This window comes from Lagenorhynchus albirostris, chromosome 6 (assembly GCF_949774975.1).
Source record: "Lagenorhynchus albirostris chromosome 6, mLagAlb1.1, whole genome shotgun sequence".
NCBI lineage: Eukaryota > Metazoa > Chordata > Mammalia > Artiodactyla > Delphinidae > Lagenorhynchus > Lagenorhynchus albirostris.
Genome location: NC_083100.1, coordinates 26,773,618 through 26,790,991, shown reverse-complemented (window position 1 = coordinate 26,790,991; position 17,374 = coordinate 26,773,618). Strand labels below are relative to the sequence as shown.

General features: G+C 33.2%; 1 protein-coding gene across 4 annotated transcripts in view; it reads right to left on the bottom strand.

Annotated features, from left to right (window-relative positions):
- The window catches only part of KANSL1L (KAT8 regulatory NSL complex subunit 1 like), a 139,207-nt gene that overhangs the window by 44,493 nt on the left and 77,340 nt on the right, over nt 1-17,374 (bottom strand). For 3 of the 4 annotated variants that reach the window (XM_060152184.1, XM_060152187.1, XM_060152186.1), the window contains exon 6: nt 3,051-3,255. In XM_060152184.1, the coding sequence (XP_060008167.1) occupies nt 3,051-3,255 (205 nt within the window). The remainder of the gene's footprint in view (nt 1-3,050; nt 3,256-17,374) is intronic. The other variant, XM_060152188.1, reaches the window with a different exon arrangement.

Sequence of the window (17,374 nt, the reverse complement as noted above, 5' to 3'; positions counted from 1 at the left end):
CTTACTACAATAATTCTTTCACATATTAATTATTTATTGAGCATATACTATTGGACAGTTACTGTTCAAGACCCTGTAGGTTCAGAAATACACAGTTCCTGTTCTCAAAAAACTTACAATGTAATGAGAAGACAGAAAAATAAATGGAACATTATTATAAAATAATGGATTATTATTATAACACAGGGTGCTACATCATTATATACCCCATAGTGGGAATATCAAGGAAGGCTTCCTGAGAGAAATGACATTTATTAAATTTAGAAAGGTAAATAACTATTACCCTGGAAATTTGGGGGTTAAGTTGGGGGTGGGGTCATTTGCTGTTCTCCATCATTTTTTCCCACCTCTGTTACAATTACTAAAGTGCTTTTCTTAATCTCCCCTAAACCCTTTCAATATTCTGTTTATCTTTCCAAACCCATCTTTTATGGTGCATTTCTAAATGCCTCTAACCAGATAAAGCTCCTTCCCCAATTCCCAAATATACAGTCTTTACTGATTTCAAGCACATAAAAGATTTGGTTTAGCCACTGTGGAAAACAGTATGGAGATTCCTCAGAAAACTAAAAATAGAATTACCATATGATCCAGCAATCCCACTCATGGGCATATATCCAGACAAAACTATAATTCAAAAAGATACATGCACCCTTGTGTTCACAGCAGCGCTATTCACAATAGCCAAGACACGGAAACAGCCTAAATATCTGTCAACAGATGAATGGATAAAGAAGATGTGGTACATATATACAATGGAATACTACTCATACATAAAAAAGAATGAAATAATGCCATTTGCAGCAACATGGATGCAACTAGAGATAATCATACTAAGTGAAGTAAGTCAGAAAGAGAAAGACAAATACCATATGATATCACTTATATGTGGAATCTAAAATATGACACAGATGAACCTATCCATGAAAACAGAAATGGAATCATGGACATAGAGAACAGACTGGTGGTTGCCAAGGGGGAGGGGGTTGGGGCAGGGATGGAGTGGGAGGTTGGGGTTAGCAGATGTAAGCTTTTATACAGAGAACGGATAAACAACAAGGTCCTAGTATATAGCACAGAGAACTATATTTAATATCCTATGACAACCATAATGGAAAAGAATATTTAAAAAAGAATGTGTATATATATATATATCTGAATAACTTCACTGTACAGCAGAAACTAACACAATACTGTAGATCAACTTCAATAGAAAATATTGATTAAAAAAAGATTTGGTTTATTTTTGTTGTTATCAATGTACTAATGGATAAGAACATGGCTTCGGAATCAGACTTATTGTTTACTAGCTGTATGACCTCGGGAAAGTTACTTAATCTCCCTAAACTTCAATTTCTGCATCTAAAGGTGGGATTGATAATGCCTCATAGCTTTATGTTTGAGGACTAAATAAAATAATGTACTGAAAATGCTTAGCATTATGACTGGAATATGGTAAATTATATGGTCTACTAGTAACAATGTTAGACGTGTTTCTTCCTTTGTTTGCTGGAAGTTTTAAATTTGTTCACACTTTTCCAGGCCAATCTTTATATTATCAAGGCATATGCAGTACTTTAGTAATATTGAGCAAATCCCCTAAATTATTCAGATAGATTCCTTCCAGTCAGAATATTAAGGCATATTCAAATGTGAGATATTTTTGATAGACAATTCTATTTATAACTATGAAATTATGAAATCATTTTCAAATATATTATTTCTCTATTGCTTGTAGTAACTTTAAATAAAAATTATTAAATAAAATATAATTTCATATATAAAAACTTTAAATAAAATATTTTCCTATTAGGTTTATTAAATATGTAAAATTTCTTTAAATTCTGAAATAAAACTTTCTTAAAAATTTCAAGTTGGGAAAGCATACTACTAATACCTGAACTACTAAATGGCAAAAATCAATCTATTAATAAAAATTAATTTGTCAGAATTCATGTTCCTATTTATAAAAGGATCCTATAAAACCAAATTTGAAATTGGTTCCTAATGAAACAAAGCATCTTGATTTTTTATAGAAATATATTTAAAAATAGTTAATGTAGTAATAATCAAAAACAATATTAAATCAAGGATAATTTCTTTCCTTTGACATATTATTTAAAATAGCTAGTGGGAAGTAGCTGCATAGCACAGGGAGATCAGCTAGGTGGTTTGTGACCACCTAGAGGGGTGGGATAGGGAGGGTGGGAGGGAGGGAGATGCAAGAGGGAAGAGATATGGGAACATATGTATATGTATAACTGATTCACTTTGTTATAAAGCAGATACTAACACAACATTGTAAAGCAATTATACTCCAATAAAGATGCTAATATATATATATATATAGTAAAATAAGGCATAAATAAACTTGATCAAACATTTCCCAGATTTTCCCAAATCATCACCATTATTATTCATTCCCACAATAAATATTTCATACTGGCATATAAAAAATATAAGAGAAAAAAAGCACATTATACCATGAGAACTAGAGATAATTTTGCTCTCCATCACAGCTTATTTAGATATGCACTGAAAGATGCATATCTAACATGTTGCTAACAAATGAAAAATATGCTTTTCAAAATGGACGCTTTTAATGAAGCATATTTTATTTGCAAAAAGGGTAAGCATGGTCATCTAAAACTTCATTGCTTATATGAAAAAGGAGTGCTCACCAGGTTTAACAAATACCAAACATAAAAGGGAGAGCAATGTCATTTCCTCCAAAATAACTGAAAACCCTGCAGATTGTTACTTTTTTCTTCACTAAGCAAAAGGCGAATATATAATACACTTGTGTTTTCCTTGTTACCCTTACTAGTAAAATTTTAAAATCAACTTGATATGTACATTTCTTTCAAACTCGTTTAAGCATAATAGTGATTTAAAAAATGGAAATGTGAGAAGTTTCAGAATACACTGCTATGTTTAAAAATTATTAAATCCCACTTATTCTAAACAACTGTGTACAGTTCATATCCTCTAACTTGTGAAATATATTGACAATAAAATCTTTGTTCATGTTTTGCCAAAGGCGACCTTACCTGCGGAGTCCAATAAAAAGTAGGGCTCAATCTGTAGAGTTTTCGTTTGTGGAAACTCTGAAGTGGCCTTGTTCGAGCTGCTGTACTCATGATAGTCAAGGATGGAGATTTCAATCTTGTCCTGTCTTTTCTCCTTTTCTTACTGTGCTTCTGGTTAAGTAACCAGCTACTGGAGGAAGAGAGCTCATCTAAATTCTCTGAAGCACTGATATGCCATGAAATAAATGGGAGTGGAGGGAATAAAACAAAACAAACAAAAAAGACAAAGAAAACTAAATGTAAATCACCTTGATCTATTATGACAGAAGAGTATTAATTTTAGCCAATTTTGTGGTAACAATCGATGAAAGAATTAATATTAATGGGAAATTGCATTTCAAGTTGTGAATACAGAATTTCTATTTTCTCCTGCAAAACAAATATCCCACAGGTTAGAAATGCTTACATGAGTTCACTAGTACAATGTAAACGTTCACTGTAAATCAATAATTCATGAATATTACAGTGTTGAAACTACTTACATCAAATTCTTTTTGAATAAGGGTGAAATTATACAGGATTACAGGTTTTTAAAAGGCTAAAATCTCATCACTACATCATTAGCTGCTCTTACATAAGCATTACATATCGTTTCAGTGAATTTTGAAACAAAGATGCAATCCGACTACATTTTAAGAATCTTTTCAAACTTCTGATGACACAGAAGCCACAAACTATAAAATATTAAAACAGATCACACAAACTACACATGAAATAAGCATAATTTTATAATCATTCTTCATATTAATTTTTAAACATTTATTTAAATATTTTAAAACATCAAAACATCAGGAGGAAGTTAATGCCTGTCACCACATAAATTTAAATTCATTTATACCAGTATATTATATATAAAATATTCGGCTTTTTGGGCACTATAATATACCAGTTTCAACCTTATTTATATAAGACGAAAGCTAGTCAACTTAGCATTCTAAGATCAACAAGTGAAACTGCTGTACATGTTATTGCTAATCAACATATGAATTCTAAATGTGCTATTTTGTTCAGGTAGAATCAGTGTTTAATGGTAAACATAAGATATGGTTTTTCTATAGCAGTATCATTGGTTTTGAATATTTACAGCTGCTATAAGATATTCTATTATCTTGTAGATAAAGCAAGTAATTCAAGAACTTTACATAGTAATAAGAAACAAGAAATAAAGGTACCTGAATGGCTTATGTTGGTGAAACCAAAATAAAATATAGAATTTGGTGACTACATATAAATAAAATTGAGTATGTACTACTGGCCAGACCAGTATAGGTAAATTGGTCTGGCCCCTGCCGCTGGCTCTCCTGCTGCATCTTGCATCACACTCCGTCTGGTTCCCTGTGTTCCAGCTGCACTGCCTCCTTTCATTTCAAATAACTCGCACTCACTACTCACTATTATATATAATTTCTGCTTCCTGGAATTTTCTCACATCCTCCTTCACTTACATAATTTCCAATAATCATCTGGCTCTCAGTTCAGAAGTCATTTCCTCAGGTGTCTTTGAGCCCTTGCATAGCCCCTCCAAAGACTAAGTCAAATTCCCTTATGAGCTCTGATAGTACCATTCACCTTTTCTTCATAGTATTTTTCATGGCGATAAGTTTACATTTATTTGTATTATTATCTGATTAATGTCTTTCTCCTTATCTAAAACTGTAAGTATTACAAAGACTGTCTGTTTTGTTTAACTTTATATCAAGAAGTTCCTGATATTGTACCTTGCATACAGCAAATACTCAATATTTATTGAATGAACGGAGAAATATAAACATATATATTTGCAGATTTACCCACTCCAGCTCACTGCTTTGCACAGTGCATGTATAACACCACATACTACACCTAAATAATTAGTTTAGTGAATGAGTAAACATGGAACATTCTAGTTTAAGACCCAAAAGAAGCTCTAAACAGAAGGCTACAAGAGTCCTTTTAGAAAAATAAGTTACATAGTTACACTGCCTTGAGTTCCATTCTAAATCTCTAACTTTGGTTTAAAAAGTTAGTTTCTGATAGTAAGATATGATGTACCTTATTTTATCTCATAGTCATATATGCCCATTATAAATTTATAAGAATAATAAGCAGATGAGAGCTATAAGATGTTTTGATTTGTAAAAGAGAAGGCATGGATAAAGTTTAAAATTTTTCTTCTAATTTAAAAAGTGCAAAATGACCGAGTGCTTTATCTAAGAAAATAAGCCAAAAGTCATAAATTCATGTTTTATTAACATTGTTAAATTTCTCTAAGTTACTTAATGACTTTCTGATATAATTGGTTTTCTATTACAATCTTAGAAAATCTTAGCAGTTAAGATATTTATGGATAACAATAGGCATTCAATTTGCTTTTACAGAGTATAAATGGAAAACTTCAAGTGAATTTTTTAAATAAAAATTTTACTATACTGATTACTACAGAAACCAAAGGCCCAGAAGTGAGGCAATTAATCTTTTAACTGATATTTTATTATAAATCCCTACAAAAATCAATTCCTGCAAACATTATGTACTTGCATCAAAATTAATAAAACAATCTAAAGATATGGGTTTATGGGGACATATATTAGCTAACTTCTTGGTGTCATCTTGGGGGTGGTGATAATGGTGGATGGATATGGAAGAACAGTCTAATTTCAACCTATTTTTTAATAAACTCAGTGAAAGATAGTCTAGAATTTTTAGTAAATTATTCAAGTATTTCATAACCTTTGGCCTAAGCCAAATTATTTTCTTAGAAGGACTGAAATAATCATTATAACGCTCTGCTCAAATGCTTTTAGTAAATAAGAAACTTTGGGTCCTGGTTATAAATTTAGGATTCTAAAACCATAAATAGACAAGACTTCATGAAATTGTTTTTATCTTTTAATCTCAAGGAACAGCAGCAATTATTCAACACAGAATTTTAAATTACTGTTTTAGTACTGTTTTCAACATTTCCCCCACATTCATGTATTCTTATACTAAATACACTTAAGAAAAAGCAGAAATCAACAATGGAGGAGAGAATTATAATGTGTATTATCTAAGAACTTACGATAGCCCCCCAGTTCCCAATCTACTCATATACACAAATACCCACACCTGCTATACTGGGCTGAACAGTGTCCTCACAATATTTACATCCACCAGGAACCTCAGATTGTGACCTTACTTGGAAATACAGTCTTTGCAGATGTAATTAGGTAAAATGAGGTCATACTGGATTAGGGTAGGTCCTATATCCAATCACTGATGTCCTTATAAGAAGAGACACAGAATTAAGGAGGAGATCCACCCAGGGAATAATGCCATGTGAAGACAGAGGAGAGAAGCCAAAAATGCCAAGGACTGCCAGGAACTGCCAGAAGCCAGGAAAAGGCAAGGATGGATTCTTCCCAGAAACCTTCAGAGAGAGCATGGCCCTGCCTGACACCTTGATTTTAAAAACATCTAGCCTCCAGAATTGTGAAAGAATAAATATCTGTTATACCAAGCCACACACTTAGTGGTGATTTGTTATAACACCCCTACGAAATGGATATATTCATAAAAGTACACACCTAAGAATCACTATTTTTGCATAACTTATGTCTATTTCAAGTCTACTTTGATCTTTTGGAGTTCTTTGATGACTTCAACCTATAGCAGCTAAGGTAGGTGCAACCTTTTCCAAACTTTCCCTGATGCCCAAAGTCCTGCCAATAGTTGAATTTAATACCTTTCTTTCCCTTGATAATGTTTGGAGAAATTAATGCATCATATACTCAGATATATTCAATGATATTTTAAAGAAATTATATAAAATTGGACTTTATATAAGCTTACTAAAATGGCCCACTAGGGGCATTACTTGTCCTCCACATGGCAAAACAAACATCTCTCTCAAACGGCCAATGGACCAAGATCCAGGAATTATCTGCTACATATAGAGAAAACAGTGCATCGACCAGCCCATTTCACCTACTCTAGGAATTAATTAGGAAAATTAGACCCCTTACTCAAAAATACGAGTCTCTTCAACCATAGCAACAAGAAAATGTGTTGGAGTACACTGTAAAATGGCATTCTAAATTAGATATGGCCCCTAAAAAAAATTAAGGTACTTACCTGTTCTAAAAAATTAAGGTACATCTTCATGCAGCCATTAAAATGGAAAAAAAAATTTTAAGTATAGAAAGCTTCAGATATACTTTGAAATAAGATATAAAACGGCTTCCAATAGATCTCAACTATGAAAATAATGTAAAAAATGATAGGAAGGAAATATATTCTGAGCAATGTAAGTGATTTCCACTTTCTTCTTAGTATTTTATGAATTTTTAACTTTTCATACAATTAACTTATATAATTTTATAAGAAGAAAACTAAAATGTCATCCAAAATTGCAGTCTTTTTTTTTTGGCATTAGGAATTTCTAATATTTACATTTTAAAATGTAACATAACAACCAAATGTAATATGGATTTTGTTTGGGTCCTGATTCTAACAAATTATCCTAACAAACAAATTTGTTAGAATAACAAATTATTCTAACAAAATCATAAAAAGATGATTTTTATGAGACAACTGGGAAAATATGAATATAGAGAATTTCATGATAGTGATAAATTATGACTAATATAAGAATAATAAAAAAAAGCAGATGATAACAACATGGTGGGTATGTTGAAAAAAAGCTTATCAGAGAAATATACAGAAGTATTTACAGTTAAAATAACAACCAATAGAATTTATTTTTTAAAAGCATAGGAAAAAAATGTGTCAGGAAGGGAAATAGCTGAAATGAGTAGCAAAATCTTGACAACTGTTAAAGCTGGGAATAAGTTGATTCACTTTGCTATGCTTTCTATATGTTAAAGCTTTTCATAATAAAGGTTGAGAGAAAAAGAGACCGACTATTGCAGTGTTATTTGCTATTCTTATCTCTGGCTCTTAATTTCAAGTGGGACTTGAAATTACAAAGTATAAAGGCAAAGGGACTAGGAAGCCAATATGATAGCTATATTGTTCTGAGTACTGTGACATAAAATTTGCCAAACATTTCTAGCTAATCTATAGTTTGGGAGTACAGTTCAGATTCTTCAATATAATCTGTGAGCTGTTTTTCTGACATATAAGATACAGTTTGAAATTGAGACTTTCTATTTTACTAATTATTATTTTTCATTTTAAAGGAAAATTTGCAAATAGAAAAAAGTTGAAAAAAATAAAAGCTAAAATATTTTTCAAAATCTCATCATCTAAACACAAATATAGCTTTAATAAAAACTTTAAATTTTATCCTTCAAATCTTTTTTTTTCTATGAAATCATACTGTACAATGATTTTGGCATCCTGATTTTTCCACCTAACATTCCAAAGGAAGTATGTTCCTATATGACTACATCCCTTCTATACACATAATATTTTTTTTGTGGTACGCGGGCCTCTCACTGTTGTGGCCTCTCCTGTTGCGGAGCACAGGCTCTGGACATGCAGGCTCGGCGGCCATGGCTCACGGGCCTAGCCGCTCCGTGGCATGTGAGATCTTCCCGGACCTGGGCACGAACCCGTGTCCCCTGCATCGGCAGGTGGACTCTCAACCACTGCGCCACCAGGGAAGCCCTATACATAATTTTTTAATAGTTATATGATATGCCTTCCAGTGGTTGCATCACAATTTATTTAAACATTTCCTATATTAAGTTTCAGACTTATATTAATAGAGGTTAAAAGGGAAAAGTAAAGTTTTTACAAAAGAAAATAATTCCTACTGGTATTATTTTAAAAACACAGCAGGAGAAGTTTTAGTTCCTTATTGATGTTGTACATCTAGCTAATACAATAGTTAATGACACTCATAGAAACCCAAAATTATTTTGAAAACTTCAGCCTGGAATTTGCTGCTAAAAATGTTTTCTCACTTCTCATGAGAAGTGACTATTGAAAATATTATGAGGGTAAAAGAATTACTTTATATGTTATTAGTTTACCAGCTTAGCGGCAGTTTTTCAATTGTGATGCCCAATTAGAAAGAATAGTTGCATTTCGTGAGATAATTATCATTAGTGGAATTAAGTAGCATGACAATGATTAATTGGAATTTAATTTCATATCATATTCTGGGACTCATTAAAGTAAAAACAACAACAACAAAAATCTAGCCATTATTTCAAGTAGAAATTCACTTTCCCAGAGATAATACCCCATGGGGTAAATAAGGATGCATTTACAACATTTTATCTTCATTTTAGAGTATGAGATCTAAAAACCAATAACTGTCTCTATGATGGTAAAATGTAATGCTTCATTTGTTTGAAGACTCAATCTTTTCAGCTGCTCAGTTCCTGGTGACTCATCTTAAACCCTGCTGCCAAGATTAATAAAGCTAAGAAAACAATTCTGAGTTCTGGGAGATACTTCCATTAAATAAGAGATGGGAGTTGGGAATCAATAAATAAAAAGTGGAAAAAACAGCTGCCCTGAAAAATAATTAACCAAGTGAATTTACTTTAGACATTGAAAGAAAAAGATCATTAGGATATTATAAAAATTACCTTAAATATTTTTTAAAAATTATATCAAGCATTAAGTTCTACATGGTCCACTAAAAATTAATACATAGAATAGGTAACCAAACTTTAAAAATTCAAAATTTAAATTTCTTCCAACCTAACTATATACCAAACTTATGATATAATGTGATATAAAGCTAGAATGAGAATGCTTTATTAGAAGCACTTATGAGTTTACTTAGCTGCTAAGTCCAAATATACAGAATACAGCTGAAATTGCAAAACCCTTTTAAATAACCAAAAAAGATCTTAGCAAGTCCATGTATGAAAGCTCACTCCTGTTACTGTTAAGAGCGAGGCCTTCTCTCTTACTACAGAATGTCTCTTATTATAGTACAGGTACTTCTACCACTCTAACTTTGGTTATCTGATTTTCTAGTCCAGAGTTAAATTTGATGAGAGGAAGCAGAATTTCAGGAGACAGCCATGAGACCAACAACTGAAATACCAATCTGACTATGGGAGAGAAAAAGCAAATAAATACAAAATATTTTTGTTTTGAATGCTGATTACCTGAAAGAAATCTTAAAAGTCATTCTATTCATTCAAAAAATATTTATTCGTGTCCATGTTATGACTCGTTGATCTAGATGCTAGGAATATAGCAGTTAATAAGGCAGACCAAAAAAATTCCTACTCTCATGGAGCTTACATTCTCATCCAGGAAGACACAGATAATAAACAAGTAAAAAATAATAACAAAATTGTATCACACTTGTCATCTCATTTGATCCTCACAACAACCCAGGAAGCAAACTATTCTCATTTCGACTGTGATTTAGAAAGTTGCCTAAAATCACAATGCTACCAAGTTGCAGAGTTAGGACTGATCTCAGACCCATCTGATTCCAAAACGATTTTAACAATGCAGTGAGTTTTCTTCATAGCATTTGATCAGGATTTTAAATTTCACATTTATTTGTGTGATTATTCGGTTGATGTCATTTTTACCCAATTAGACTCTACACCATAAGGTCAGAGATCACACCTGGTTTTGTTCAACATCATATCCCAATCCAATCCAAAGCCTGGCACACCGCCATCACTCAGTAGGTATTTGTTGACTATTAAGTGAATTCTTTTATAGATAAACAATTATTAATCTCAATAGCCTCTGAGGATGTGGTCATAGTGATGAGCTTGAGTTATCAAAGAAAAACTGAACTAAGTTCAGTATCATCCAAGAAAGGCAATGTGTAATAAATTTTACTTAAACAATTTTTCCCAATGGCTTATATGAAAGTTTTTAACATTTGAATAGAATTATCATTTCTCCTACTGTCTTGGGTACTTCTTTCCATAATAACTTCTAGATTATCCTTTAAAGTTACTAAGATATGTTGAGTATAGTAATTTTGCTTTATTCACTAAATCTCTAGATTTAAGCTAACATAAAACATCAAAAGCAAAGCACAATAGTGATGTTACAAAAAGATATACATTTTAGGCTGTATTGAGACCTTTTTGTTTTTATTTTTAATTTGTTTGAAAAAATGGAATTCCTTACAAATAAGCATTTAATTGAAGAATATTAGCATTAGAAACTACTTTACAAAATATTTGTATTCCAGTAAATTTAGGATAAAAAAAAAGTGAGATGTAAAGAGATTAACTGACTTGCTCAAGGTCACAAAATGTCAAAACAAAAAGTATATGTAAAAAGGGTATACTTCCAAAATCTCAAGTAACCCAAAAACCACTAAATTAAAACCGACTATAATTAAGAATTAACAAAAGTTAAAACCTTCTAGGGGGGAAGAAGGAGATTAAATGCCCAAGATGGTCTTTTGAGAAGGTATGTTTAGTGTAATGAGAATAAAATCCAACAGTGTGTTTACCTGGGTTTACAGAGTCCCAAACAAATTAGGTAGACCAAAAACAAGTCAGCAACTTTTTATCTTCCCAAGAGATATGAAGGAAAAATAGGTGGTACCTCAGTGACTCCTAGTACCTATGTGACAGGTGTCTTCAGTAATAGCTGGCCTGTAAGGCTCTACATATGCCCTCAAATACTTATCGTAACTCTGGCCACTTTGAAGTACTTCTTTAAAAGAGTAAGAATAGTTGTAAATCAATGACCAGTACCCTGCTAAGGATCTGAAAGAAATATATCCACAATTTTAATATATATTATATACTGTCTCCCAGTAGCTGGTATGTTTACTGCAAGACATACTTAAAACTCTTAGTTGATGACCTGATGAGTGATATACTACATTTTAGTAGATAAAACATGTGCCATTTAAGATGATAGAACTGTAGAAGCTGGGTTACAGTGTAGACTTAATGACTGTCAAATGTTGGTTAAGACTTTACAAAATTTTTAGAAGAGAATATCAATATTTAGATACCATAATGAAACCAATAACTGGATCAGTCTCTACCAGTAACTTTTAAGGTAACATTGAAGTGAGATTTAATTCTCTTTGTTTCACTTTCAACAAATTAAATATCACATTCCTACTTCTACCTTAAAATTTTGGTATTTTATGGTTATAATTTTAACAACGTAGTACTAAAAATTGTATTTTCTATTTATCCTTTTTGAAGTGTACAATTTTTACCTTATTTTAACTTTTTTATTGTAAAATATAAGATACCTATAGTTAAGTACATAAAACATTTATCTTTTGAGAAGGTATGTGTAACTTGTATATATGAAGCAATACCTCACCTACTCCTCCACTGTCCCATAATTACCACTCAGGTCAAGAAAAGGAACATTATCAGCACCTAAGAAACCCCTGCCACATGTGGACCTCTCCATCATACTTAATGTAGAAACATCAAAAGTTAAATCAGTACAGATCTTTCTCAAATTATGATGGGGTTACATCCTGATAAACCCATTGTAAATTGAAAATATTTTAAGTCAAAAAGGCATATAATCCCAAACATCATAGCTTAGCCTAGACTACCTTAAACATGCTCAGAATACTGATATTAGCCTACAGTGAGGTAAAATCACCTAACACAAAGCCTATTTTATAATAAAATGTTGAACACCTCATGTAACTTATTGAATACTATACTGAAAGTGAAAAATGGAATAGTTGCATGGGTGCAGAAAGTAAGTATATTGGCTGTTTACCCTCATGATTTGTGGCTGTCTGGGAGCTGCAGCTTGTTGCCACTGCCCAGCATCACAAGAGATTATCATGCCACATATCACTAGACCAGGAAAAGATCCAAATTCAAAATGTGACATACAGTTTCTACTGAATACATATCACTTTCGCACCATCATAAAGTTGAAAAACTGTAAGTCTGACCATTGTAAGTCAAGGAACTTCTGTACTTTTACCAGCCTCCTGAGAATAATTTAAATCCATTTACCTTCCTCCTGGCCTATATGCTGTTGTTGCCATGGAATTTTTTTAACCCTACTAGACATATTTTCTACTGTTTGTTCACATATAACCATATAGTTATTACCATATTATTTGTTCTTCATCCCTTCTTGCATCTCTCAAAAGGATCATCACTTTCCACTGCCTGAAACACTCCCTTTATGGTTATCATTAATTAGAGTCTACTGGTGACACACTCTCAGTTTTGCTTTGTCTGAAAACAATTGTGTTTCAAGGCCAGATTTGAAAGATGTTTTCTCTGAGTATAGAATTTCTAGATAGACAGTTATTTTCTTTCAACACGATGAAGATATCATTTCACTGTACTCTGGCTCCTATTATTACTCTTGAGAAGTCAGCTGTCAGCTGAACTCTGGCTTCAATTAAGGTAATGTCTTCCTCCTTTCCTGCCCCGACTGTTGCTTTTAGATATTCCATTTGTTTCTGTTTTTGCTTTTTTCCCCCACATTTCCTCTCTATTTCTAGGGGTATACTTCTTTTTATTTGTCCTGCTCAGGAATCTCTGTTTGACTTCCTGAATGTGATGTCTTTCATCAGATCAGGTAACTTTTCATCCAATACCTCCTCAACTATTGCTTCTGCTCCAGTCTCTATCTCATCTTCCAGGCCGCTAATTAAGTCTCATATTAGACCTGCTCAATATAGTCTCCATATTTTGTTTTTATTGGCTGCACCTGGTGGCATGTGGGATTTTAGTTCCCCAACCAGGAATTGAACCCATGCCCCCTGCAGTGGAAGCATGGAGCCTTAACCACGGGACCACGAGGGAAGTCCATGTTCTCCACATTTTTAAATGACTCTTGTATTTTCCATTGTTTTGTCTCTTTTCCTACATTCTGGAACTTTTCTTCTAATCTATCTTTTACATTATGAACTCTGTCTCCAATTGTGTCCACAGTGCTGCCAAACTCACTTGGTTTTTAATTTCAGCATTTTTCAGAAGTTTTGGACCTTTTTCAAATGTGCTAGTCACTTTTATAGATTCTTCCCTGCAGGTATTTTTAAGCCTCTTTTATTTCTAAAATCAGAATAAGCACTGTTTTTTAAATAATCAGCATTTGGTAATTCGAATATCTGAAAAATTTATGATCTGCTTTTGCTGTTATTTTCTCCTTATTCTTACTGTCTTTGCCCTGTGTCCTCATGTTTGATTATATTTGACTGTGTGCTGATCACTGCTCTTGAAAAATTATTCATGAGGATTTCCTGGGCCTAAGAAAGAAGGTGCTTTCCTCTAGAGAGAATCTGCATTTGCCTCTGCCATCATCCATTCTAGAACCACTGTAGTGTCATCCATTCTAGAACCATTTTAAACTAGGCATTCCTTGGATGACTCATTGATACAAATTTGGACTGAAAATCCATGTCAAAGTCCCCATCATGGTCACACTATCTCAAAGTAGGTTTGCTTTTTTAATTTTATCTTCTGTTGTGCTCAGCACCAAGGCAACTCTCCCCATGGTGCCCCAGGAATGGGAAAAGGGAAACAGTTTTTTTTTTAATTGAAGTATAGTTGATTTACAAGGTTGTGTCAGTTTCTGGTGTACAGCAAAGGATATGAAAAAGAATATGAATATATATTCTTTTCCATATTCTTTTCTATTATCGTTTATTATAGGATATTGAATATAGTTCCCTGGGCTATACAGTAGGATCTTGTTGTTTATCTATTTTATATATAGTAGTTTGTATATACTAATCCCAAATTCCTAATTTAGCTCTTTCCCACCCCTTTCCCCTTTGGTAACCATAAGTTTGTTTTCTGTGTTTGTGAGTCTGCTTCTGTTTTGTAAATAAGTTCATTTGTATCATATTTTAGATCCCACATAAAAGTGATGACATATGGTATTTGTCTTTCTGTCTGACTTACTTCATTTAGTATAATAATCTCTAGGTCCATCCATGTTGCCATAAATAGCATTATTTCATTCTTTAATGGCTGAGTAGCATTCCACTGTATGTACATGTATATATATATATATACATATATATATATATATATACACACACACACACACACACACATACAACATCCTCTTTATCCATTCGTCTATTTTTTTTTAACATCTCTATTGGAGTACAATTGCTTTACAATGGTGTGTTAGCTTCTGCTTTATAACAAAGTGAATCAGTTATACATATACATATGTCCCCATATCTCTTCCCTTTTGTGTTTCCCTCCCTCCCACCCTCCCTATCCCACCCCTCTAGGTAGTCACAAAGCACCGAGCTGATCTCCCTGTGCTATGTGGCTGCTTCCCACTAGTTATCTATTTTCATTTGCTAGTGTATATATGCCCATGCCACTCTCTCACTTTGTCCCAGCTTACCCTTCCCCCTCCCCATATCCTCAAGTCCATTCTCTAGTAGGTCTGTGTCTTTATTCCCATCTTGCCCCTAGGTTCTTCATGACCTTTTTTTTTTTTTTTAGATTCCATATATATGTGTTAGCATATGGTATTTGTTTTTCTCTTTCTGACACTCTTCACTCTGTATGACAGACTCTAGGTCCATCCACCTCACCACAAATAACTCAATTCCATTTCTTTTTATGGCTGAGTAATATTCCATTGTACACACATGCCACAACTTCTTTATCCATTCATCTGTTGGTGGACACTTAGGTTGCTTCCATGTCCTGGTTATTGTAAATATATGCATTCATCTACCGATGGGCATTTAAGTTGCTTCCATGTTTTGGCTTGTATTTGTATTACATGTATTGTAAATAGTGCTGCTATGAACGCTGGGCTGCATGAATCTTTTCAGATTAGAGTTTTTCTCTGGATATATGCCCAGGAGTGGGATTGCTGGATTATATGGCAACTCTATTTTTAGTTTTTTAAGGAAACTCCATACTGTTTCCCATAGTGGCTGCACCAATTTATATTCCCACCAACAGTGTAGGAGGGTTCAGGAAAGGGAATCAGTTTTCTTTCTTATTTACATCTACTGTGAAGGTGTAGCTCCTGGAGGAAGGTGATCTCAGCTAAATATAGGCAGGATTTCATTTTATCGCTCTACTATAGGCAAAGCCATGGGCTTTGATTTATCATCTTCTAACCCCATAAGCTATTAAAACTTCACTTGGTTTTCCTGGATTTGGCTTTGATTTTTCTCTTTCCCCAGAAAGCTATCAAAACCTCAACTTAATTTTGACGGAATTGGGCCTCAGGCAAAGTAGGTTGCTGTGCTTTGTTTACTTTTCTGGGTTCTTGCTTTTTTTAAGATTTTGGCTTAGAAACATCATTAACGACATTCAATAATTTCTCATTTTCTAAGTAAACAATTACAAAAACTCTTATTCAATTCCCCAATTCCCCTTCTGGGTACATATCCAAAAAATAAAAAGCTGGAACTCAAACAAATATTTGTATACCCATGTTCATAGAAGCATTATTCACACTAGCCAAAAGGTGGAGGAAGCAACCCAAATGTTCATACAAGGATCAATGGATAAACAAAATTGGTCCCAATAAAATAGCAACTCAGGGCCTGGGTGCTGTGGGGGAATCTGTTCTTGGGGATTGGATGCCTCTGCCTAGCTGAGTCTAGTGCTAACTTTCCCCCTCCCTCCCTAACAGGTTCTGAGTAGTGCCTGAGACCTGCTCCACAGGGCTTAGGCATGGGACTGGGGATGCAGAAGTGGTCTGCCCTTTTCTGTTTTCACTGAACAGCTTGTTCTAAGGGAGAAGGAAGTGGGAGAGATCTAGATTGGGTGAGGGGGATGGGGGGGTCAGGGAGGCAAGTGTGTTGTGTTACTGTGTCAATAAACTGATTTAAAGTTAAGAAAAAAAGGTCTATACATAAAACAGAATTTTATTCCTGTAAAAAGGGAATGTTGATACAAGCTACAATATGGATGAACCTTGACAACTTTATGTTAAGTGAAATAAGGCAGTCACAAAAGGATAAATACTGTATGATTTCACTTATATGAGGTACCTAGAGTAGTCGAATTCATAGAGATATAAAGTAGAATGGTGGTTGCTAAGAACAGGGAAGAAGGAAGAATGTGGAGTTATTATGTAATGGATATAAAGTTTCAATTCAGAAAGATGAAAAAAGTTCTGGAGATGGAGGATGGCAACTACTGACAAAAATGTGAATTACTCAATGCCACTAAACTCAAAAATGGTTAAAATGGTAAATTTTATGGTATGTACATTTTACCTGAATTTTAAAAATTCTCAAATGATGAATTTTCTTACCTTCACATTTACTTAAATACATACAATGAATACTATTTATATGCTTAATAGGATATCTTCAGAAAGTGCTTTGTGGTTAAGTATCAAGCTTGAATAACATTAATTAGACTAAGCCCTTACTCCTGAAAAGCTTTAAGTTTGAAAGATGTTTCGGTCATATAAAA